This window comes from Labeo rohita, chromosome 16 (genome assembly GCF_022985175.1).
Source record: "Labeo rohita strain BAU-BD-2019 chromosome 16, IGBB_LRoh.1.0, whole genome shotgun sequence".
Classification (NCBI taxonomy): Eukaryota; Metazoa; Chordata; class Actinopteri; order Cypriniformes; family Cyprinidae; genus Labeo; species Labeo rohita.
Window position 1 is genome coordinate 11,600,672 of NC_066884.1, and position 25,156 is coordinate 11,625,827.

At 38.7% G+C, this 25,156-nt stretch overlaps 1 protein-coding gene across 1 annotated transcript in view; it reads right to left on the reverse strand.

Annotated features, from left to right (window-relative positions):
- Window positions 1-49: 49 nt before the first annotated feature.
- The window catches only part of col6a4a (collagen, type VI, alpha 4a), a 46,957-nt gene continuing 21,850 nt past the window's right edge, over window positions 50-25,156 (reverse strand). Inside the window, exons 8-41 of the mRNA XM_051130481.1 lie at window positions 24,578-25,150; window positions 23,889-24,464; window positions 21,851-22,200; window positions 21,574-21,652; window positions 19,425-19,570; window positions 18,938-19,030; window positions 18,795-18,848; window positions 18,312-18,383; window positions 18,181-18,207; window positions 17,848-17,892; window positions 17,063-17,116; window positions 16,905-16,967; window positions 16,485-16,550; window positions 16,271-16,324; window positions 16,144-16,179; window positions 16,008-16,070; window positions 9,878-9,940; window positions 9,706-9,768; window positions 9,554-9,616; window positions 9,347-9,397; window positions 9,159-9,194; window positions 9,006-9,068; window positions 8,867-8,929; window positions 8,754-8,789; window positions 7,650-7,686; window positions 7,536-7,547; window positions 6,874-7,367; window positions 6,347-6,443; window positions 4,396-5,064; window positions 4,061-4,169; window positions 2,531-2,661; window positions 2,043-2,213; window positions 1,656-1,703; window positions 50-1,493 (exon numbers count right to left, since the gene is read on the reverse strand). Coding sequence (XP_050986438.1) covers window positions 1,321-1,493; window positions 1,656-1,703; window positions 2,043-2,213; window positions 2,531-2,661; window positions 4,061-4,169; window positions 4,396-5,064; window positions 6,347-6,443; window positions 6,874-7,367; window positions 7,536-7,547; window positions 7,650-7,686; window positions 8,754-8,789; window positions 8,867-8,929; window positions 9,006-9,068; window positions 9,159-9,194; window positions 9,347-9,397; window positions 9,554-9,616; window positions 9,706-9,768; window positions 9,878-9,940; window positions 16,008-16,070; window positions 16,144-16,179; window positions 16,271-16,324; window positions 16,485-16,550; window positions 16,905-16,967; window positions 17,063-17,116; window positions 17,848-17,892; window positions 18,181-18,207; window positions 18,312-18,383; window positions 18,795-18,848; window positions 18,938-19,030; window positions 19,425-19,570; window positions 21,574-21,652; window positions 21,851-22,200; window positions 23,889-24,464; window positions 24,578-25,150 — 4,730 coding nt within the window. The 3' untranslated portion in view covers window positions 50-1,320. The remainder of the gene's footprint in view (window positions 1,494-1,655; window positions 1,704-2,042; window positions 2,214-2,530; window positions 2,662-4,060; window positions 4,170-4,395; window positions 5,065-6,346; window positions 6,444-6,873; window positions 7,368-7,535; window positions 7,548-7,649; window positions 7,687-8,753; window positions 8,790-8,866; window positions 8,930-9,005; window positions 9,069-9,158; window positions 9,195-9,346; window positions 9,398-9,553; window positions 9,617-9,705; window positions 9,769-9,877; window positions 9,941-16,007; window positions 16,071-16,143; window positions 16,180-16,270; window positions 16,325-16,484; window positions 16,551-16,904; window positions 16,968-17,062; window positions 17,117-17,847; window positions 17,893-18,180; window positions 18,208-18,311; window positions 18,384-18,794; window positions 18,849-18,937; window positions 19,031-19,424; window positions 19,571-21,573; window positions 21,653-21,850; window positions 22,201-23,888; window positions 24,465-24,577; window positions 25,151-25,156) is intronic.

Genomic DNA, 25,156 nt, shown 5'->3' on the forward strand with positions numbered 1-25,156 from the left:
AAGTGAACATAAAAATCTAAAATGACCCATGGATTCCCAATGACTAAAATCAAGTCCAACTGTACTTTTTTTATTATGGAAAACCTGGTTTTGCTCAAATCTACACAAGATTACAGAAGTAAAATGTTGCGAGCTGTTTTTCACAATTTTTTGAAGAATCAAAAATTCATAGATTTTATCAAATGTGTAACTATTAAAAACTATTTTATCAAAACAGTATAAAAAATGTGATTGCACATTACTAGTGCTGTCAGAACATCTTCACTGAAAAATGCATTGACATTTTAATCTACACACTTACAATGTGACTTACAGAAGTTTCTGCCAAGTGTAAAAAATTAAAAAGGTAATTGCATCTTTTTATTTTACAAAATAGACTTACAAAAGACAAAATATAAAATAGCAATTCTATTCTGAGTTTATATCACCTTTGTTTTTGTTAGTTTTTTTTTTTACACCACAGAACAAAATATAAAAGATAATTGTGACTTTTTGCATCAAAATTCAGACTTTTTTTTTTATAATTGTTATGGAAAAAAGGCATAAACTAAAGCCCTGTTTACACTAGTGCGTTTTCATTTTAAAACGGCGTTTTAAAATGAAAACAATCCTCGATCCTGCATTCATGCAGGTACAGCTAAAGATACATATAGGTAGATTCCCTATTATTTAAATAGGATGCGTCTACGTGCTTGGAGTGGTTGAATGGGGAATCTACCTATACATATCTATGGGTACAACAATGAGGCCCTAAGCAGCTTGCATATTTTGCATATAGGGAGGATCAGCTCTGTTAGTGCGTATGTTAACGTGTGTGCAAACTGTATGTGTGTGTGGAAATAATCGGTCGGTTTTTTTCTGTTGTTTACTGTATTTATTTGTTTGGCCAGTGTGGTTGTGGGTTTTGGTTATTTTGCTGTTTTAGGCTGTAAGGACCTAATAAAGAATTGAAATCATGTGTCGAAGTGATATAGACGTAATGCAGCCCACAGTTGCCTGGAACTACATTCACTGTGTGTTTCCCTGAAAATAATGCACACCTTAGAACGTTCGTCAGCCAATCAGATTCAAGCATTTAACAAGATATAACTAAGAATTGTCGCATTTTTTATCCTTTGGCGGAAACAGGAAATCTTCCAAACTTAGCTTTAACCATAAAAGTACCATTATTTAACTTCTGTGTTGGGGTGCTGGTGGATAATTATTTGCCTTTTGGAGCAAAACCTGCAAAAATATAATTTTCTAGCTAAGAGAAAATGATTAGTATGTGAGGGTGAAGAAAGTCTTTGCTCAAAAGTGTCATTTAGAAAGCCATCCTAGTTAAATGTATTTTACACAAAGAGCTTTACATTCCTCCTCCGTGTCGAACCTGTTTTTGTTTCCTTCACATCCTCCAAACCAGAAGTGAATGCATTCATTCTGCTGGATGTCATAGTGCCATCTTAAAACATAATTACTGCAGGGCCCCACATCCTGTTTCATGAGGCACGCATCTGTGAGCGGAAACATCAGGAAAGAATTTGGTCAGTGACACTTCAGGCGATACCGTATTTGCCATATGAAATTCTTTTACTGCCTTCACAGAGAAAAAATGTAATAGACCACAAGAGTCAGCAAAAGCCAGAAAAGCACTTAAAGAGACGGAGATTACTCACCATCCACTAATACCGTTTCCCCTTTTGTCTGCAGGATTATTTCAGGATCTGGGGATTTAATAAAGAATAAAAATGTTTCAGCAGTTTTTTTTATATTGACAGTACCTTGTGTTATTTTTTGTTTTCTTAAAGGCACAGTTTGTAAAGTTTTGAGTGGGACTAGAAAAAAAAACACAGTAGACTAATCGGTTTTTCAAGTGTTAAAAAGTCAGATTGGTTAGAAATAGAGGGGTTTTGGGCACTTTTCAGCCATTAAGGCTGTAACATAGATCAGATTTCGGAAATGGAAACCAAGGAAATTTCTAGTTAAGTTGCAAAATACCATTGAAATCTCACTTATTATATATGAATTAAAAAATAATTTGAGACACTGCATGAAAGACTTACTTTGCTTGCGACAGGTCTGAAGGCATTCCTTTTCTGAATTAAAACGGTTACTGTTCCCGTCACAACCGCCATACCAGAAGGGTAAACATACACCGACTGCTTCATTATAGTACCAGCGTTGCACATATTCACCACAGATGGTGCCAAGGTCACTGTTCAGGTGACATGGATCTGAAAGCAAAACACATTAACTAATAAGCCAGGCAGAGGATACTCTACATTTTTTTTTTTTTAATTAAACATCTGCTTAGAAAATACAAATGTCAAATACCAAGGAAAAGAGCCAGGGGTTCAAAAATGGCCAAAAAAAATACATAGCAATTACAATTCAAAAGAATTAATAGAAATCATAATAAGTAATATGAAGATTTAAATGAGCAACTTTTAAATAAAACTGCTTTAGTTTAAAGTGAAGTATATTTCTGTCCTTTGCATATGTTTAAGCACTAGAGGCACTGGGATGTAAACAGAGGTTTGTAAGAACGTACTGTCTGTGTAGTCAGTCAGAGACTTAACTCCTGAGTTCTGCTGGTTCCAAGTCTCTTCCTCTGTAGGGTCTTCTTCCTCGATTTCCTCTTCCACCAGTATGTCTGGGTAAGCAGCGGACGGCACAGGAACACTGTGAAATAGAATTTGTTTTGACACTGGGTACACACAACTTCTTTTTGTGGAACATTAAATTATTTATAATAAATTATTTAATTATAAATACATTTAGATGCTAATAAAATGAATGTTTTTATTTATGTATGCTTTATTTTTATTAACCTGCATCTAATAAAATTAAATAAATAAGAACCTTCCTTCTTTCTATGTAAATTACACTACCGGTCAAAAGTTTTTGCACTGTAAGATTTTTCTCTTCTCACCAAGCCTGCATTTATTTGATCCGAAGTACAGCAAAAACAGTGAAATTGTGAAATATTTTTACTATTTAAAATAACTCTTTTCTATTTGAATACATTTTAAAATGTAATTTATTCCTGTGATTTCAAAGCTGATTTTTCAGCATCATTACACTAGTCACATGATCCTTTTGGAAATCATTCTAATATTCTGATTTGATGCTTGAAACACATTTATTATTATTATTATTATTATTATTATTATAAACAGCTGAGTGGAAGTTTTTCAGGTTTCTTTGATGAATAGAAAGTTCAGAAGAACAGCATTTATCTATAATAGAAATCTTTTGTAACATTACAAATGTCTTTATTGTCACTTTTGATCCTTTTAAAGCATCGTTGCTAAATAAAACTATTAATTTCTATAATTTCTTTCCCCCCCCAAAAAAGAAAATGATACTGACTTCAAGCTTTTGAATAGTATATTATATAATGTTACAAAGTATTTTTATTACAGAAAAATGCAGATCTTCGAATCTTTCTATTCATCAAAGAATCCTGAAAAAAATTTACTTGACTGTTTTAAATATTGATATTAATAGTAATAATAATAAGAATTGTTTCTTGACACTGAAGACTGGAGTAATGATGCTGAAAATTTAGCTTTGATCACAGGAATAAATTATATTTTAATATATATTGCAATAGAAAAGAGTATTTCACAGTATTACTGCTTTTGCTCTATTTTTGCTCTATTTTGGATCAAATAAATGCAGGCTTGGTGAGCAGAAGACTTTCAAAAAAACATTAAAAATCTTACTGTTAGTAGTGTACATTCATTGTAAATAAAAAAAATGATATAAAAATATATTTTATTTATTTCAGATTTTATTAACTTCAATCTTAAGTTCTAAGCATTACATATAATGCATTAAATGTAAATTAGATTCACTATAAATAAAAGTATATATAAATACACATGTACTTTTTTATTATTGCTATTGCAGGTTTACTTTATTAAACTGTGGCTTATTAAATAACCACATTCCTCTTTACTATGCAACTAAATAAATAAATCAACACAGTGATCGATGTTCAGTGTTCCTGCTATGACCTCAAACAAACAAATATTTCACATTAAATGACAAAATATCAGATTTTGTCAGTTGATACCTATATATGGGTCTCTCTGCAGCCTCATAGTCCAAACGCTGGCCTGGATCTGTTTGGAAATTTCTACACTGACTCTGGAATGATGAATGAGGGTAGGTGTTCACATTTTCTGCAATCACAAATAATCTATATGAGCACACACAAGTCCCTCAAAAGATGAACAAAATTACGCCAAAATAAAGCCATCCTTATAGAGATAATTCACCCTCATGGTCATTTCTGTGACTTTCATGGTGGTTTTTGTGCTTTCTGAATGTCATCAGTCAGTGTAAGCATATTTTCACTGGGTGAACTAATCCTCAAATCTGTATTACAGAATATGAACCATTCCTTACTGCTCAGAATGTGGAAGAACGTCCTCATGAAGCGCTGTGTGTATTCATGTTCTCCATTTTTCAAGTGGCCCAGGTGAATGATGTGCTGTTCTAAGGGGTAGCTGGCAAGTTCCTCCACCTGAGCAGTGCTGATGTGATTACCCACCGTCAGGGTGAAGAGAACAACACCTTCGCACTTCGCCACCTTGGAGATAAAGTCCAGCTTCGCTCTGTCTTGAGATGCCGTCTCCTCCCCAATAATGACCAGCACCATCTTGTTCTTGCGACCCCTAGGAGCCGCGAGGATGCCCTGTGTTATGGCGTAATCCATCGCAAAAGCCAGTCGGGAAGATCCTCCGGTTTGTTTTAGATCTTGATAGATGCTTCTCTTCATTAGACTGCGATCTGAGAACTGTTGGAAGTCGAATATTACTTTCACACTGGACTGGGCTTCACTGTACGTGGAGCTCTGCTGGTAGACGGCAACTCTGGCGTGTCTGTCAGCCCCGTTGGGTTGACTGCTCACAACGATCTGATCGAGCACACTGCCGAGCACCTCCTTTACACCCTCGTACTCGTCAGACAGGATGCTACGGGAGCCGTCCACGATAACAGCCAAGTCCACGTCCAACTCCTGAGGAGCAGATTCCAGGTTGGTGCCCTCACATTCTCTAGCTGGTCTACAGGGATCTTAAAAGAGAAACAAAAGCAGATACGATCACAAACAAAGATCTCTATAGAGAGATCTGCAGAAAGTAAACACCCATCATTCACAATGTTCTACACATACTTCATTCTTTGCATGTATGTTTATTAGTTAGTTTTAGTAATTAATAAGTACTTTCAGCTACCTTTAAGTGTATAGTACATTTTTTACCTATTAATTTGTGACGATTAATTTGCGTGGTGTATTTGTAGAAATAGCCAACAATACATTGTATGGGTCAAAATGTATTATTTCTTTCTTTCATGCCAAAAATCATTAGGATATTAAGTAAAGATCATGTTCAATGAAGATAACTTTGTAAAAAAAACTTTTTGAATAGTAATATCCATTGCTAAGAACTTCATTTGGACAACTTTAAACACATTTTTTTAATTAAAATTTTTTGCACCCACAGATTTCAGATTTTCAAATAGTTGTATCTCGGCCAATTATTGTCTAAACCATACATCAGTGAAAAGCTTATTTATTCAAATCTCAATTGTAAAAAATTGACCCTCATGACTGGTTTTGTGGTCCAGAGTCACATTTGCTAAGAAATGTTTGAGTTCTTATTTAATTCTTTGACCTTATTTGAACACTGTTCGAGACACTATACTCAGAAAAAACTGTGAGATTTAAGAAAATTCCAGATTTCCATTTGCTCTCCGTTTTATTTCATTAAAAATTATTATATTATGTAAAACAAAAATACAGGTATTATATTATATTATAATATTTTTTATTTTTAATGAATAGTATTATTATTCAGCATGAACAATTAATTAACATTGACAGTAAAGACATTTATAATGTTAGAAAATGCATATTTTACATAAATGGTGAACTTGAACTTATTCATGAAGAAAATACTGAAAAAAAAAATCCATGGTTTCCACAATATTATGCATTTTTTTTACATATTAATAATTATCTTGAGGAGCAAATCAGCATATTGGAATGATTTCAGAAGGATCATGTGACACTGCAGACTGAAGTAATGATGCTGAAAATTCAGCTTTGCATCACAGGAATAAATTACTTTTTAAAATATATTATCATAGAACGTGTTATTTTAAATTAAATTAAATTAAATTAAATTAAATTAAATTAAATTAAATTAAATTAAATTAAATTAAATTAAATTAAACTTTTGGGCCTTCATGTAGCTCTTACCACTTTTAATTAGATATTATCCTATTTAACAAAATTCATATTTTTCACTAACACTAGGTCTAAGAGAGCTGGAGAGAAATAACTGGGTCTTACCAAAGCAAATAACACAACTCTGGATCTTACTGAGAGTAGCATTCTGTTCTTGCAATCTACCCAGCACAGTCAAGATGAAACTCCGGGTTTCATCTGCCTGCACACAAATGTCACACAAGATGAATTAATAGGTCTACACACTGTTAAAAACACTGTGTTTTGTATAGAAACTTACTGTGTTTGGCACACACATCATGACTCAATAATTAAAGGGACAGTTCACACAAAAGTAAAAATTCTGTCATTAATTACTCACAGATGTCACATGGACTATTTTATCGATGTCCTTACTACCTTTCTGGGCTCTGAACGTGTCAGTTGAATTGCTGTCTATGCAGGATCAGAAAGCTCTCAGATTTCATCAAAAATATCTTAATTTGTGTTCTGACGATAACCGAAGGTCTTGTTCCAGGTTTGGAACAACATGAAGGTGAGAAAATGATGACAGAATTTTTGTATTAACTATTCCTTTACATAATATAAAGTAATGTAAAATACAGATTTCCGTGTGCTTACAGTAACCTTACCTCAAAAGCTCTTCTAATATTAGGTACATTCCTTAGTGAGATGACCCCAAGTTTAATGTTCAGGGCTTTGTACTCTAGAATGGCTGTGGTGAGGGACATCGAATCCTGAGATTCTCCGGCGGTGAGGAAGATCGCTACTTTCCTCATCAGGACGCCCTTTCGCACACGCTTCAGGACGTTCCTGCCCACGAAGCGCATGGCAGCACCTATGTTGCGGCGATTTGCAGTGCGCTCCAGGCCGATGTTATTCACCGCTTCAATAAGCTGCGTCTTGCGGTGATAGTCAGTGAAGCGGATCAGGTATTTGGTGTAGGAGCTGTAGGAGACCACAGCCACCCGAGCCCCGGTCGGGCAGCTGCTCTCTACAATGTTAATTTTGTCCAGCAGTCTGAGGACTACAGAACGCATGCGTTCAAAGCCTTGAGGAGTCACATCTTCAGACATGTCCAAGCCAATCACAAGATCAGTAGGGTAGGCAGGGCATTTTATGTTATCTAGAGAGACAAAGAGATAAGAGAGAGAAGAGTAAGCAACCATATATATGAAATTCTATTCAATTTAATTCATGATTAAATATTTAATTTAAGTTAAAAAAAATAGATATCACAATTTTGGCGTCTCATTTCAGTGTTCTTAGAAATATGACATAAAATGTGACCTACCTCTGCAGCACACTGTTTAAAAATAAATAAATAAATAAAGTCAATAAAAAACATCCTCATCATAAGGCTATTATCTATTTTAAGAAAAAAAAATCATAAATAAATATTTCTTACCACAATTTTCTCGGACATAGGAGATTAGTTGACAGTCCTACAAAAGAATATATATTATTTAGATACGTATATTCACTACCAGTCAAAAGTTTTTGAACAGTAAGATTTTTAATTTTTTCTCTTCTGCTCACCAAGCCTGCATTTATTTGATCCAAAATACAGCAAAAGCAGTAATATTGTGAAATATTTTTTTACTATTTAAATAAACTGCTTTCTATTTGAATATATCTTACAAAAGATTTCTATTCCAGATAAATGCTGTTCTTATGAATTCTATTCATCAAAGAAAACTGAAAAAAATTCTACTTTGTTTTCAACATAATAATAAAAATAATAATAAATGTTTTTTTGAAATTTCTGAAGAATCATGTGTCACTGAAGACTAGAGTAATGATGCTGAAAATTTAGCTTTGATCACAGTAATAAATTACATTTTAAAATATATTTAATATTATATATTAATATTATATATTTAAATATATTAAATATATTAAATAGACAGCAGTTATTTTAAATAGTAAAATTATTTTTAAAACATATTGTTTTTGCTGTACTTTGGATCAAATAAATGCAGGTTTGGAAGAGCAGAAGACACTTCATATCAAAAACTTTTGACTATTAGTATATATTTTAAATTAAACAATATTTCAATTTATTTATATATATTTCAGACACTACTATTTTCTGGTTATTGTGGGGTATCTATGCAAATATACTATATTTGTACTATATTTGTATTAAATTTACATTACCACATTTTTAGAATCCTGAAAAAAATGTACAAAAATATTAAGCCGTACAAAGGTTTTCAACATTGATATTATTATGAAATGTTTCTTCAGTGACAAATTCTGAAGGATCATGTGACACTGAAGACTGGCATAATGGTTGTTAAAAAATTTAATTTTTGCTACACAGGAATAAAGTACATTTTAAAATACATTAAAATAGAAAACAAATATTTTAAATTATTATTTAATATTTTTAGATTTTACATTATGTGAACTAAAGTGTTATAAAATCCTACAATTACTTTATAGGTTCAAGTGCATATAAAAAATTAAAATGTTAACTACAGTAGTAATAAAAAAATCAGAAACTTACAGACATCTGTCTGGTTCCCCGTGGTCCTTTTGAACCCTATGTGAAGAAAACAGCATTCTGTATCCCTTCAGATTCCCATGATCATATGTTTTTTTTTTTTTATATAAACATACCCTGTGTCCAGGCATGCCCTCGCTGCCAGGATCTCCAGGTGGTCCTGCCCTACCAGAATTGCCCTGTTATCACACATCCAATTAAGTCTCCTTAAGGTTCACAGAATGAGTAAGAAAATAAAACTTTAAAATATTTTACCCCTCTTCCCCTGTTGCCTTTAGGACCACCACCTCCATTTGTTCCTTTAACACCCCATTCGCCCTGAATGCCAAAGAAGAGAGTGACTAAACATTGTTCACTCATTAATGGTAATTATTTTAGAACCAGAGACATTAGAATTATTGCACTCACCTGAAGTCCAGGATAACCTGGGAAACCAGAATCTCCCTTAGAAAAAAAGTAAATAAATAAATGTTAAAAAAAATTGCATATTAAAAGGCTATATGTTGTTTTTAGTAAAATAATACATATTGTATATTGTGGAACTGCACAAATTTGATATATGAGAACATATCATTGTGGAATAATTCTCTATAAACCTTCTGTCCTTTTGTTCCTGGGAATCCATATCCATCTGCACCATCTTTTCCCTGTTAATAATAAATAAATGGTGCAATCAATGGTTGCAAATTGTTAAATTATCATATTTAAGAACAAAACAGCATTTCTCGATTTGCTAAATGATTATGGATAATCCCCGACATTGCAGAGTTTGGGTAGCTTATAAAAAAGCAAGAAAAAGTAACCGGCAATCCTCTGGGGCCTAGAGATCCGAGAGCTCCCTTATCTCCAGGATCACCTGGCTGGCCCTGTAACGCAAAAGAGAAATGAGCAGGTTTAGTATTAAAAAAGCTTACATTTATAACTAAAGAGCATGGTTTTAAAAGAAAGCACTGACCTTCTGTCCCCTGGACCCAGAGCTTCCTTTAGATCCTGGCCTTCCTGGAGAGCCAGGAGATCCCTTTAAAAAAGAAATCAACACAATATCAACAGCTGAATGTGGTTTATTAATACTAATGCCAACAGTAACCAAAATAAAATGGTCAATTCATTGTTATTTCAACATGCACCTGAGGTCCAGGTAGACCAATGTAACCTTTCTGCCCAACTGGACCAGGTGGACCGACAGGACCCTGAAGAGAGACAGAAAGAAAGACTCAATCACAAGAGCAAACTCAAAAAAATATACATAAATCCATGCATTTTGAAAGGAAGTTACATACATTTCACATTGCACAACTAATAGTACTCCAACACAAATGACATCTTCAACTGCATCTTTTCTCATGTTTTTATCATTTTATTATTATTACCACCTTGTAGTTAAGGCACAATATGTAAGTTTTCGATGCTAGAGGAGGCATATTCAAAACAAACAAAGAACCAAAGGCGTAGACACTGTGATTGTGTGTGGAATCATGGGAGTTGTAGTCTTCATCCCCACAGCCGATTCAATCCGTCGGGACTCGGGAAGAAATCATGTCCATGGATGAGCTAATGTATTAAAGACTTAATAAGGTCACTGTAGTATGAAGCATGGTGGGGCTGAAAGTTGTGGGAGCAAACGAGAACACTGAAGCGACTGCTAATTAAGGAAGAGCACCACACATGGCTTGAAAGCAGACAAGCTTTTATTATGTCACAGTCAACTGCTTCTGTTCCTTCTGGTCATGCATATGTGAGGTAAAACAGTGCTGTTTTATCATACTAGATACTAGGGATGTGATGAGATCTCGTGGCACGTTTGCGGTGTTTACATTAGAACTGCACGATTAATCCTTAAAACATGGAGATCTCGATTCAAACACCCACGCGATCTTATTCCTGAATGACAACGATTTGGCTATGACTATTAGGACTGTTTCACATCACGAGTGTCAGTGGAGCGTGAGAAGCAGGTTTTGTCGCTGCCCATGTTAATGAATCAGAGGGTCGGGGGAAATGGGAACACAGAAAAAGCAACACGAACAGTCTTTTTTAACCACATTATAATCATTATTTCTGTGTTGCAGACATTTAAATAACAGAAGTACTGGGATAAAAGTTTATAGTTTGGGTATAAACACTTCCTGTCTACAGTAGCGATCAAAACTTCATTGAATCATTCATTGAGATTTCAATAGTCAAACAAGTCCTAATGAAGTGAGACACTGACTCTGTTATGATCTGGTCAGTGAGCTGCGGACCGCTCACCACCAGACGTCGCTCTTGCGTTTTTGTAACGCACGGACTGCCACACTACACCCCGGACTACACTCCCCATCAGCCATTGCACTTCCCCCCCCGTCCAATCAGAGACTGTATAAATACCCCGGTCTTCCTGTCACTCCTCGCCGAGTATTGAATTGTTTCTCATTCTTACAAAGCGTTTCTCCTAGTTTTCCCCGTGTCTAGTTTCCTTGTTTACCTCGTTGTTTTGATCTCTCGCTTGTCTGACCACTCTCTTGCCTAGCCCCTCTCGGATAACGTTCGCCGCTGATTTGACCCTCGCCTGTTTAAGGATTATTCTTGTCTCGCCGTCCATACACCTGTCTGCCATTGATTTACCCTGTCTGCCTGACCATGTCTTTGTCACGTCCCTTTAATAAAAGCTCGCATATGGATCCGCTCGCATCTCGTCTCATTCACCTCGTTACAGAATACTCGGCCAACACAGGATCCAGCAGCTTCACCCCCGGACAATCAGCCGATACGGACACAGACAGAATTCTCTCCCGGATCAAACAGAAGACACACACACTCGAACAGTATATCCGTGAGTTTATTGCAATTTCGAATTATTCCACTCTCCCGGACTGTATAAAGATTGAGGTGTTTTGTGACGGCGTGAACCAGCCCCTCCGTGCGCGACTGAGACGCCAGGGTCCGCGCTCGTCGTTGGAGGCGTTCCTGAACTTTGCATTATTGTGTGTGGGTTCGCTGTGCACTGTGGGGGTCGCGGAGAGGGAACGCGACAACGCGGAAATGGCGACCGCGCGTCCCACTCGCAAACTAGCGGTCTTGCCGGATCACGACGCCACAAACAAGTTTGCCGCCTGGATCGCTCGAGAAATGGCGGCCGTGTCGGAGCGCGCTCATGCTATGGCGGCGTCAGCAGAGCCCGCGCACAAGATGGCGGCCGCGCCGGAGCGCGTTAACGCTGTAGCGGCGACAGCGGTGCCCGTTCACAAAATGGCGGCCGCGTCGGAACGCGTCCACACAATGGCGGTGACTGCAGAGCCCGTTCACAAGATGGAGGCGAAAACAGAGCTCCTTCATGTCACAGCTGCCACTCAAGAGCCATTTAAAGGTACAGTTACATTCCCTGAGTCAAGTCAAGTTTCCAAGTCAAGTCAGATTGCAACCGTGTTTCCTGCGTCATGTCAAGTTACAGCCACCTTTCCTGAGCCACTGCACAAGATGGCTGCCACGCCAGAGCCACTGCACAAAATGGCTGCCACGCCAAAGCCTCCGCCCGCTAAAGCCCCGTCAGTCAGGCCGGCGCCCGCTAACGCCACGTCAGCCAAACCACAGCCTGCTCAGGACATCTCCGTCAAGTCACAGCCTGTTCACGCCATGTCTTCTGCTCCTGAGTCTACACCCATCATGGCCGCCCTCCCTGAAGCGGTTCCCGAGTCAAGCAAAGTCACAGCCGTGGTTCCTGAGTCAAGTCACGTCCCGCCTGACATCCCAAGATCGCGGCCTATCATGATGGCACATGTGCTGGATTCACCCCTGATGGCTGTACGGGCAGCTAAAATGGCGCTCCTTCACGTCACGGCTGCTACCCCAGGGTCAAGTCAAGCTTCCAAGTCCGGTCAAACAACAGAGTCAAGTCAAACCAAAGCTCTTGTTCTCCACGAGTCAAGCCAAGTCACAGCTGTTCCTCATGAGTTAAGTCACGTTACAGCTGTCGTCCCTGAGCCAAGTCACGTCACAGCTGTCGTCCCTGAGCCAAGTCACGTTACAGCTGTTATTCCTGAAGCAAGCCAGGCCTCTGCAGATCCTCGTGAGTCAAGCCTAGTTGTCAGGTCCTGTCATAATGCAGCTTCCGTCTCCAGTCAAGCTTCAGCGCCCCGTCAAGCTTCAGCGCCCCGTCAAGCTTCAGCGCCCCGTCAAGCTTCAGCGCCCAGTCAAGCTTCCCAAGTCCAGTCAAGCTCCCAAGTCCAGTCAAGCTCCCAAGTCCAGTCAAGCTCCCAAGTCCAGTCAAGCTCCCAAGTCCAGTCAAGCTCCCAAGTCCAGTCAAGCTCCCAAGTCCAGTCAAGCTCCCAAGTCCAGTCAAGCTTCCAAGTCCAGTCAAGCTTCCAAGTCCAGTCAAGCTTCCAAGTCCAGTCAAGCTTCCAAGTCCAGTCAAGCTTCCAAGTCCAGTCAAGCTTCCAAGTCCAGCAATGTCAAGGCGGCTGTTCCAGAGTCAAGCCACGCCCCGCCTGACGGCCCAGACTCAAGCCACGCCCCGCCTGACGGCCCAGACTCAAGCCACGCCCCGCCTGACGGCCCAGACTCAAGCCACGCCCCGCCTGACGGCCCAGACTCAAGCCACGCCCCGCCTGACGGCCCAGACTCAAGCCACGCCCCGCCTGACGGCCCAGACTCAAGCCACGCCCCGCCTGACGGCCCAGACTCAAGCCACGCCCCGCCTGACGGCCCAGACTCAAGCCACGTCTCTGGCCACCCAGAGCCTTACCATGACCCGTCTGACGGCCCAGAGTCAGGTCATGCCCAGTCCCCAAGTCAAGTCACACCAGACCCCAAGTCAAGTCACATCTCGTCTGACATCCCAAGACCACAGCCTATCGGGATAGCCAGCGCCCTGGACCCACCACAACCTCCCGCTGCTGCTCTACCCTTAATGGCTATTGCCATCTGGTGTGTGTGGGCTGCACATTGTGCTTCTGGGGTCACGTCTGCTCCCAAGCCTGCTCCAGAACTCCTGTCCAAGCACAAGCCTACTCCAGAGCCCCCGCCAGTTGGAGAGGCCGCGCCAATGCCTCCTGAGGTGTCAGCTTCGGCTGTGGATCCTCCCGTGGAGGCGGCGTCCCCTACAGACTCTCTGCCTCTCCCCATATTCTCTCTACCTCCCCTGTCTCTGCTGTTTCCAGGTCCCAGGCCATAACGCGGTTTCCTGCTCCGCCCCAGCTCCCGTCCGGTCACAAGCCTGCTCCAGAGCTCCCGTCCGGTCACAAGCCTGCTCCAGAGCTCCCGTCCGGTCACAGCCTGCTCCAGAGCTCCCGTCCGGTCACAAGCCTGCTCCAGAGCTCCCGTCCGGTCACAAGCCTGCTCCAGAGCTCCCGCTGGGTCACAAGCCAGCTCCAGAGTTTTCGCCTGGTCACAAGCCTGTTCCAGAGTGCCACTTGGTCGGAGAAGCCGCGCCAATACCTCCAGAGGTGTCAGCCATGGCTGTGGATCCTCCCTTGGAGGTGGCGTCCCCCTACAAGCTCTCTGCTTCTCTCCCTTCTCTGTTTGTCTCCTCTGTCTCTGCTTTCCCCAGGTCCCAGATCGTAAAGCGGGGTCCTGTTCCGCCCGGAGGGCCGCTGCGCCTCCTGTTCCGCCCGGAGGGCCGCTGCGCTCCTGTTCCGCCCGGAGGGCCGCTGCGCCTCCTGTTCCGCCCTGGAGGATCGCCCCGCCTCCTGTTCCGCCTCGGAGGGCTCGGGCGTCGCCTGTCCCGCCTCCGGTTCCGCCCTGGAGGGCTCCTGCGCCTCCTGCTCTCCCTCCGGCTCCGCCCTGGAGGGCTCCTGCGCCTCCGGCTCCGCCCTGGAGGGCTCCTGCACCCCCTGCTCTGCCTCCGGCTCCGCCCTGGAGGGCTCCTGCGCCTTCTGCTCTGCTTCCTGCTCTGCCTCCGGCTCCGCCCTGGAGGGTGCCTGCGCCTCACGCTCTGCCTCCGGCTCCACCCTGGAGGGCTCTTGTGTCGCCCGTCCCGCCTCCGGCTCCACCCTGGAGGGCTCTTGTGTCGCCCGTCCCGCCTCCGGCTCCGCCCTGGAGGGTTCCTGCTCTGCCGGTCCTGCCTCAATCACCGGGTCCTCCGCAGGGACCTGGCCCTCCGGCCCTTGCTCTGTCTAACCCCCGCCCCACCGCTCCCTTGGACTGTGGTTTGTTTGGAGCGTCTGGAAGCCGCTCTTTGGGGGGGCTATGTTATGATCTGGTCAGTGAGCTGCGGACCGCTCACCACCAGACGTCGCTCTTGCGTTTTTGTAACGCACGGACTGCCACACTACACCCCGGACTACACTCCCCATCAGCCATTGCACTTCCCCCCCGTCCAATCAGAGACTGTATAAATACCCCGGTCTTCCTGTCACTCCTCGCCGAGTATTGAATTGTTTCTCATTCTTACAAAGCGTTTCTCCTAGTTTTCCCCGTGTCTAGTTTCCTTGTTTACCTCGTTGTTTTGATCTCTCGCTTGTCTGACCACTCTCTTGCCTAGCCCCTCTCGGATAACGTTCGCCGCTGATTTGACCCTCGCCTGTTTAAGGATTATTCTTGTCTCGCCGTCCATACACCTGTCTGCCATTGATTTACCCTGTCTGCCTGACCATGTCTTTCGTCTCATTCACCTCGTTACAGACTCTTTCATTTAATGTTTTTTTTTTATTATTTTGTTTAAATAAATATAGGTTTTTAAAAGACTTAAGCAATGAACAGTTTGCCAAAACCACTAGTTAATTTCATAAAGTTCAAAATGCAACTACATTTTTTTGCATTTTGTATTTTTCAGTTGAATAAAAGGCTATTTTCCCTATATATTTCATCATTGAGGATTTCTTAAGAAAAGTTTAAAAATCTTGTCTCGTCTTGTTCTCGTGAACCCAGTCTCGTGCCTTGTCTCGTCTTGTGAGATAAGTGTCTCGTCAAACCCCTACTAGATACATTTGAGTGTGTTGAAAGTTCTGCTATAATGCTACTCTGTGCGTTCGTCACCTTTCTAAAAAAGTGCATAACATATTAAAGTGTCTTCGGGGTTTCCATGTTTTCTACAAAATAAAACCGGAAAATCTAGGGTATATGATGTCATGGGTAGGCAACGCAAGGATACAGCCCATTAGACTAGTTAATATTGCTTATTTCTCTGGATTTACACACATTTGAGATAATGTAAGCAAACAAATCAGCAAAACATATAACACTGTTCTAGTGGTTTTCGGATATTTTAATCGAAAAAATCGTACATATTGAGCCTTTACTGACTGATTTAAAAACAAAAAATAGGATCAATTTGTACATTACCAGTGGACCTGTGGGCCCAGGGAGTCCTGGTAGTCCTGGTGTTCCTGGAGGCCCTCTGGGACCCTGAATTCACAAGCAAAATGTCATGTGGTATAATTTTTGAATCGGCTTACATATTATTTCTACAGCACTGTACCAGTTGCCCCGCTGAGCCTCTTCTGCCATTAGAGCCCTGAAAATGAAGATAAAAAATGTAAAATAGAAAACAAGCTTAGGTTAACCGTTTCTGTACTATTACATATCAAAAATTAGGATTCACTTACTGGTCTGCCATTTTCACCATTTTGGCCTGGAAGACCATCTGGACCTGGTTCACCCTGTTAATCACAGAGAAAGAGAATAATAAGAAAATAAGAGATTCATATTTGTTGTTAAATAATTCAAATAGATATATAGTTAGATAGGTCTGGTTAAAACCTTGGTAAGAGTCAGTTTGTACTAAAATTAAAATTAAAATTAAAATTAATCTTCCTATACCTGTATGCCTGGGCCACCGGCGTCACCTTTAGGACCACGGGAGTTGTTGTCTATTCCTGAATTTCCCTAATTATAATTAAATAGAATAACAAGGGTCAAAATTCATCCAAACACTACTAGAACATCTGCTACATGACATTTATCAGTTGCTGTCCTTCCACCTGGTATTATTTCCAACCACTGCCCCACAGTTCATTATTTTGCTTCAAGTCCCTAGAGAAATTCTTTGCCAAATTTGGCAACAAGAAACAATGTTAACCGCAAACCATTCCTTTGGAACAGAGACAAACGAACTCGATGACTGTATGCAAACTACTTGAATCTGATTTGAACAACCTTTACACTCAGTGGAAAAAAACACACAGTAAATAAAAAAGAATAATCTATTAAGATTTTTATGTGCAGTTGAAGTCTACTAACCGGATCTCCTCTCAGCCCTCGCTGTCCTGGGTTTCCAGGGCTTCCGCTGATACCTCTTGGACCCTACAGTTTGAGCACAATAAAGATCATACATATGAATAAATCAGTGAAATTAGAGAGACTGAAGTACAGAGAAGAATATATGCAATGGATATTACTGGGCTGCCTGAATCTCCTCGCTCTCCTGGGCTTCCCGCTGCTCCTGTTACACCCTAAGAGGAACAAACAGATGTGGAATTTGTTTAACAACAAAAATGGATGACCTTCATATTGTAAAAATTCAGGGGGAACTAGATGTTTAGATTTTTTTTTACTTTTTATGGTTGCCAGGTCATTGCTTTGCAATTGCTAGGCTTTTTTTTACAGTGTTATACAGTCAAACCAAAAATTATTCAGGGACCAGATATAATTGTTGATATTTTTTTACTGGTGGGTGCAGGACACTATAGTTCAATTTTGTAAGTAAGGATAGCAGAATAAAGTAAACTGTGACATACCCAAAAATTCTTCATACAGTGGACTACCAGTAAAATTGCTAAAAATTTGGTACCAAAAATTTTATTTGACACTTTAACCTTATGTTTTGTTACATACCTTTCTATCAAAGTTATCTGAAATTATCAAGATGGATTTGTTCTGACACAGTTTAACTTTTGAGTTCTTGTCATATTTTATTACCATTTTCGAAACTATAGCGAATAAACTGTGATAATGTGAGAAATGTTAAAGGTGTCCGAATAAATTTTGGTTTGACTGTAGGTGTTTGCTAAGTGGTTACTACATAACTATGTTTTACGTTAATAACTTCATTACAATAGTAGAACTACCTTAGAAGGCATTTAAGATGATATATAAATATTCTATGTTTAAGATAAGATTAATATTTTAGTTTGTATTGTATCTATGTATCAGTCCTGGATTACTCACTGGATGTTTTTCTTACCTGTTCACCATTTACCCCATTTAAACCATCATCTCCATCATCTCCCTATTAAAAAAGAAGATTAAAAGAAACTCATGACCTTAATAAGTTATAAGCAGTTACATTACTTTCATTAACAACCCAACAACAACAACAACAGGCTATAGCAAACCTTTCCAGATGGCAATCAAAGACAGTAATCCAAACACAGATGCCAGATAGAAACTGCTGTCTGGTAATAATTAGGCAGACACTTGACATATACAGCGATCTTTAAGCTATCTCGCTCTCCAGAGCTTAAATGTTTATGTGAACTTCAGATGTCAATGTCCACATTGTTATGGATGTACTCACATCGTTGCCTCTGTAGCCTCTGCCACCCTGAAGAAAAACAAATAAACTAAATGTTGCAGTGTTTCAGCACTTAAAGTCACATTTGAAACTTAAGAAGAAAACGTAAGAAAACACATAGCACTGCATGTTACCTTTATGCCTCTTCTTCCAATGCATCCCTGATGTCCTCGAGTTCCATTCAAACCAGGAAGCCCTCTCTCACCCTGAAACACACATGCATTACACATGAAAGTCATAGGCCAACAGTATCTTAGTATATATATTTGTATATATTCGAGTATTAAGAGTTATGTGCATTTTTGTGCAAATGAACAGTACTTCTCACAACTGTACAAATGCAGTAACCTCAAAAGTTGGACTTCATCATCAATTGATGATATAATTTTTATATCAATAAGTCTCAAACAATATGTCAAAGTGCCAAACAATATGCCAGAGTAATTATTAAATATATATATTTATATATATATATATATATATATATATATATATATATATTATTTTTTTCTTTATAAAAAAAATTAAACTAATAAAAATAAATGTAAAATCAAACAATGAAAAAAAATGATTAAAATTGATTTAAAAAAAATAAACTAATAAAAAAAAGAACTTACAGGTCCTCCTTCTTCTCCAGGGAATCCAGAATATCCCTTCACTCCAGAAGTCCCCTGATCACAATGCAGTACAGTGACAAATTTAACACTTGTCTCCATTTGTAAATAATGTTTGGTAAATCTTCAGTCATAAATCTATTCACCTTAATCCCTGGAGAACCATAATGTCCACGTGCTCCCTCATGACCAGTGCATTTACACATTACATTACAGCACTCCCTCGAAGCAACTGTATCCTGCGAATCAGAAGAATATGAGAAAGCGAGAAACACTTGGAGGAGGGTGTTTTATGTAATGAAGTGACTGTTGACATGTTGAACAAAGCACTTGACATCCTGACATCTTTCTTTAACAGACTTAATAAGCTCACAGCTGTTTCCTGTCCTTTTACAGAGTCTTACACTCCCACACACAGGAAGCTGTTTATTTACTCGACACAGACAAACCACTGCCGTGATCGCTAAGGCAAACCATAAGGCAGCTAATGCACTTCAAATATACAATGCTCTTGCATGGGACAAATAATAGCTGAAAATTCCCATGGCACTAAAATTAGAGCCATTCCTTATTTCCATGATCTCATTCACTTAAAGTCTCATCCATTTGATTTGGTGATTTAAATGGACTTACAATCTCCTTCTGCATGACACTGCCCACATTCTGCATGCCGATAGAGAGAAGCTGGCTGTAGCGCATCCCTCGACCGAACTCCAGCCTCTGCAGGTCAGCAGTGTTTTTAAATCCTTCTAGCGCCACAGTCATCAGCGCTTTTACACCTGTGAATGTCACAAAGGGTCTTAGTAAACATAATTAGCCTATTCAAACTCCTTTGAGTTGAATCAGGCAAATCTTTAACTGTAACTGCACAGTATGAAGATGCTTTTGCTGAAAAGTTGTTTCTGTTGAAAGTACAGCATTTTAAAAAAATTCAATTTTGATAGGTCAAAAGTTTGCATACACCTTGCAGAATCTGCAAAATGTTATTTTACCAAAATATGAGTGATCATACAAAATGCATGTTATTTTTTTATTTAGTACTTTCCTGAATAAGATATTTCACATAAAAGACGTTTACATATAGTCCACAAGAGAAAATAATAGTTGAATTTATAAAAATGACCCCGTTCAAAAGTTTACATACACTTGATTCTTAATACTGTGGTGTTACCTGAATGATCAAATGATGAAAGGTTCAAACAATCACTAATGTTCCAGAAGGAAAAATTATGCATTAAGAGACGAGGAGAGAAAACTTTTTGAATTTGAAGATCAGGGTAAATTTAACTTATTTTGTCTTCTGGAAAACATGTAAGCAGTGTTGGGGAAAGTTACTTTTAAAAGTAATGAGTTACAATATTGAGTTACTGCCTAAAAAAGTAACTAATTACGTTACTTAATTACTTTTTATGGAAAGTAATGCGTTACTTTACTTTTGCGTTACTTTTTAAATCTGGGCAGGGCTTGCTTGTTTGTTTTTAATATAAAAAGTTCTAATTTTGGCAAATGTAAAAGCCTTATCACACCAAAAGCCTCAGGCTTTGAGAAAAGTAAATTCACGTCTGTACAGTAGACCGCAGAAGAAAAAATGTCAACACTTCAGTAATAAAAAAAGGGAAAACAAATGTTAGATTATTTTGAGTAATTTTTGCTTATTAGAATGGTTGAATTGGATCATCAAAGGTCGGCAGCAAAGACATCGGTTAATAAAATGTGATTAATGCATAAAGGATATTTGTATTATTTAACATATTTAATTATTGTAGGATTGCGTCATATTCTGAGTTGAATTTCACTGTTTTTATTCATTTTGAGGAATACTGAATCTGTTTTTTGTGAGTGAGATGAATTAATGCATGTTCACATTTATTCTAGAACTAACATCTTTCTCCCGATTTCTCTCAACATGGGGACAGAAGAGCTTTTAATTAATAAATGGGGGGAAAAGTAACTGGCGTTACTTTTTTGAAAAAAGTAACTCAGATATTTTCTTCAGTTAAAAAGTAATGTGTTACTTTACTAGTTACTTTTTAACTGACAAGAAAATATCTGAGTTACTTTTTTAAAAAAAAAAGTAAAAAGTAAAAAGTAAAAAGTAATAATATTACGTAACCCACGTTACTTGTAATGCATTACCCCCAACACTGCATGTAAGTATCTTCTGTAGCTTTTGAAGGGCAGTACTGAATGAAAAACATATGGTATTTAAGCAAAATAAGAAAAATGTACACATCTTCATTCTGTTCAAAAGTTTGCACCCCCTTGCATAATTTTCCATTCTGGAGCATCAGTGAGCATTTGAAACTTCTGTAATAGTTGCATATGAGTCCTTCTTTAGTGTGAAAATCAAAATCATACAGTCACTGTTGGAAAGGAATCAAATACACAAAAATGCTGAAAAATCAAAGAATTTGTGGGACCTGAAGGATTTTTCTGAAGAACAACGGGCAGTTTAACTGTTTAGGACAAACAATCGACTCATGGCTCACTAAACAAAAAAAACCCCACACAGCTGTGGATCATTCTGGTAACAACACAGTATTAAGAATCAAGTGTATGTAAACTTTTAAACAGGGTCATTTTTATAAATTCAACTATTATTTTTTCTTGTGGACTATATGTAAACATCTTTCACGTGAAATATCTTATTCAGGTCAGTACAAAATAAAGAATAACATGCATTTTGCATTAATCCATCTTATTTTTGTAAGATAATTAACATTTTGCAGGTTCTGCAAGGTGTATGTAAACTTTTGACCTCAACTGTATTTAGTCACTCTACCACTTGTCCTGAGGCTGTTAATGGCAAGCTGAAGGTCCTCAACAGGCTCATCCAACCCGTCTGTAAAGATGATCAGCACCTAAAAAGAGAAATCAAAGAAAAACTTTCTTCGCTGATGAAGAGACCAGCTTAGACCAACTTGAATACTTGTTGATTTATGCTGGTTTATGGTGGTCGGTGCAGGTTTGGTGCTGGTCCAACTGCTGGACCAGCATAGAAAGTCAATCAATCAGATGTACTTTTTCAGATGAGCTGATTTGGTAATTGCTGTTCTCACCTTTACATGAGAATTTGAAGCTTTGAACTTCTGCTCAAAAGAACGTAGAAGCTGGGTGTTGAATTTCAGAGATTGTGACGTCTGAAGTGCCATCACTTTTTTTACCACACCTTCATTGTACTCTTCGAAGGAGAAATCATCCAGCATCCTTCCATTTTCTTCAACCAATCGGAAGCCTACATTGGTAGTGAGGGTTGGGCTGCGTATACAGCATAGGTCGTGCACAACTGAAATGTAGCGGATGATCTCAGGTAGGTAGGACTGCAGCTTTCTCTGGTCTCTAAAGATTGACCGAAAACTTGAACTGGTGCGTGAGTTATCAAATCCGATGCCAATGTCAATAGAACAACCTAAATAAAGAGAAACAGAATTTATACGTGATAAACTTAAATGCTGTCAATCACAGTAATATGCATTAGTGAAGTATGCACATATGAGTGCTGTCAAAACGATTAAGCACATTTAAAATAAAAGTCTGTTTACATAATATATGTGTGTGTATTGTTATTATGTATATATATATAAACACACACACATATACATGTATATATTTAAGAAATATTTACATGTGTGTGTATATATATATACTTATATTTATATGCTATATAGAAATATAAATATTACATATATTTCTTAAATGTATACATTTTTATTTACATGTATAAACTTTTATTTTGGATGCGATTAATCGCGATTAATCGATTTGACAGCACTAATATGAATAGTTACTTTGATGCTAAGGGTAATAAGTGGCTCATATTCAAATTTTATCCTTTTTTTCCCTAATTTAATTAGAAACTAATTAGAAACTAAACTATTTCAACAAATAATTTTAAATCCTACAACTCAATTTAGGCATAACATGCAGTATGAAAAAAATCTCCATTTAGAGATTTGCTAAAGATTTTATTTTACAGTAAACTGAAACTGAAAAGTAATTTAAATTAGTGCTGTCAAACAATTAATCGCAATTAATCCAAAATAAAAGTTTGTGTTTACATGTGTGCGTACTGTGTATATCAATGAAAATACATGTACATACATATACAATGTACCCTGTACATACCCTGTACATAAATACATGTAGATATTTTCAAAATATATACTGTATGTGTGTGTACTTGTATATACACATAAATATACATAGTATGCAAAACAAAAACTTTTATTTTGCATGAGATTAATCATGATTAATCGTTTGACAGCACTAATTTAAATGTAAAAACAGGGAACATTAACAATTAAATATCATAACTGAATATCCAATATCAAACAAATCTGATAAATAATAATAAAAACACAGAGTATCTATTTACACTAAGTGCAAATAGCCTGCCTTGTTGGCAGAGGCTATTTACACTAACTCTGCCCACGAATGTGTGATTGGGCTAGTCAACACTATAAAAGACAGCTGTCAATCATCAGCTCCAGTGACGCAGAGAATAAAGTGGGGGTGCTATTCTTTTTCGAAGTGACTGACCCGGGTTCGAATCTGCCTTCCGGCGAGCCTTTTTTCTCCCTTTTCAAACCTCATATCATATCGGAAAGGCATTCATTTTCAATAAAAATGAAGGAAATAATTGAAAAGTTGAAAACGTATCACTTAGGGTTAGGGTAGGTGTAGGGAAGGCTTATTATCCCAAAAAGGCAGCATCCTTTTAATAAACTGAATTAAAACTATAATTTACACTTAATATATAATTACTGCATACTGTTTGTGCAGATAAGTGCATCTATTTGCAATAAATATTATAAACAGCAGAAAATCCTGAAATTTTTAACATAGTGTAAATAGAAACCATTGCTATTTGAACTTAACGTAAACAGCATCTGTTGCTATTTGCACTTAGTATAAACAGCATCTCTTGCTAAGAGAAGAGAATATGTTATTTTCACTTAATGTAAATAGCATCTATTGCTATTTGCACGTAGTGTAAATAGCCTCTATCGCTATTTACACTTAGTACAAATAGTCTCTGGTATATTGTTGTTTATTTACAAGGTGCTACAATTAATTATCACACATAGAAGTACTCACTTGGATCTACTAATTGCTGAGGAGTACAAAGGGCATAAACAAATGTTGAAATTGTCAGATTAAGGTAGTTGAAGTTTTGCACTTCGAATAACCTATCTCGTGACCTGGCAATATAGTTGAGCTGTGGCAACGAGACATCTCCGATTCCAATCACATAGACTGGAATTTGCTGGCGTTGGAGTTCATCAGCTGCTTCGTTCACACGGTCTGATGAAGCGCCGTCAGTGATAAGTACAAGATTTTGTGGTACGCCGCTCTGTCTGCGACTTCCTTTGCTCTCCTGGAAGAATTCTGTGACGCTGCTCAGAGCTTTTCCAATGTTTGTCCCTTCTTTAACTTGAGTGATTCGTTCAATTGCTGCTTTCACCCCCGCCGCATCATTATACTCATTTAAGTAGAACTCCTTCTGATATGAGGTGCTGAACTGGGCTATACCAATTCTGAAAAGTTCTGGAGAAATTCGGAGCTGGTCCACAACATTTAGCAAGAAAGCAATCATGATTCTCCATGATTCCTCCTTGATGCTTTCAGATCCATCAACCAGAAACACCACGTCGGCTACCTCTTTCTGGCATTCTGCAAAACAGAACAATCAAACTGAGACAAGCCAATACTGATCATGTTGACAAATCTGAGATCTAAATCAAGAAGTCATTCAAGTTCTTAAAGTCTGAATCAAAAGCTTTTACCTGGTTTGGCTGCATTGCAAAGCACACTAGAGACATTCTTCTGCAGTGCTTGAAGACCGGCGTAATTATCAACGTGGAAGATTTGGTTTTTGTTCTGGGTAATGATCTCCAGGTCGCTTTCTCGAACTGTAGACACTCCAATTCCATACACGTTTATATGTTTGGCCATAAAATCATCAGCCCGTGCATGGAAGTTATCTCGGTCTCTAGCATCACCATCCGTAATTATGAATAGCATTTGAGGGATGCCCCGTTTATGGCGCCCACCATTCTCTTCACTGAAGTAATTGAGCGAGTAGCCAAGAGCCTTAGCTGTGTTGAGGTTTCCAGTTGGGGACTTCAAGGTACTTATGGCTTCAATCACCTGACGTTTATTGTTGTACTGGTTTAAAGTGAATTGATTCGGAGTGCCTGAGTAGACAATAACGCCAATGCGAATCAGATTGTCCCCAATCTGTGTGCTGTTCACCACGGAAATTAAAAAGTTCTTAATGTTTTCAAATTCTTGTAGACGAACTCGTCTGGTGCACTGCACCAGGAAGATCACATCAGCCAGCTGCGTGCTCGGACAACCTACAG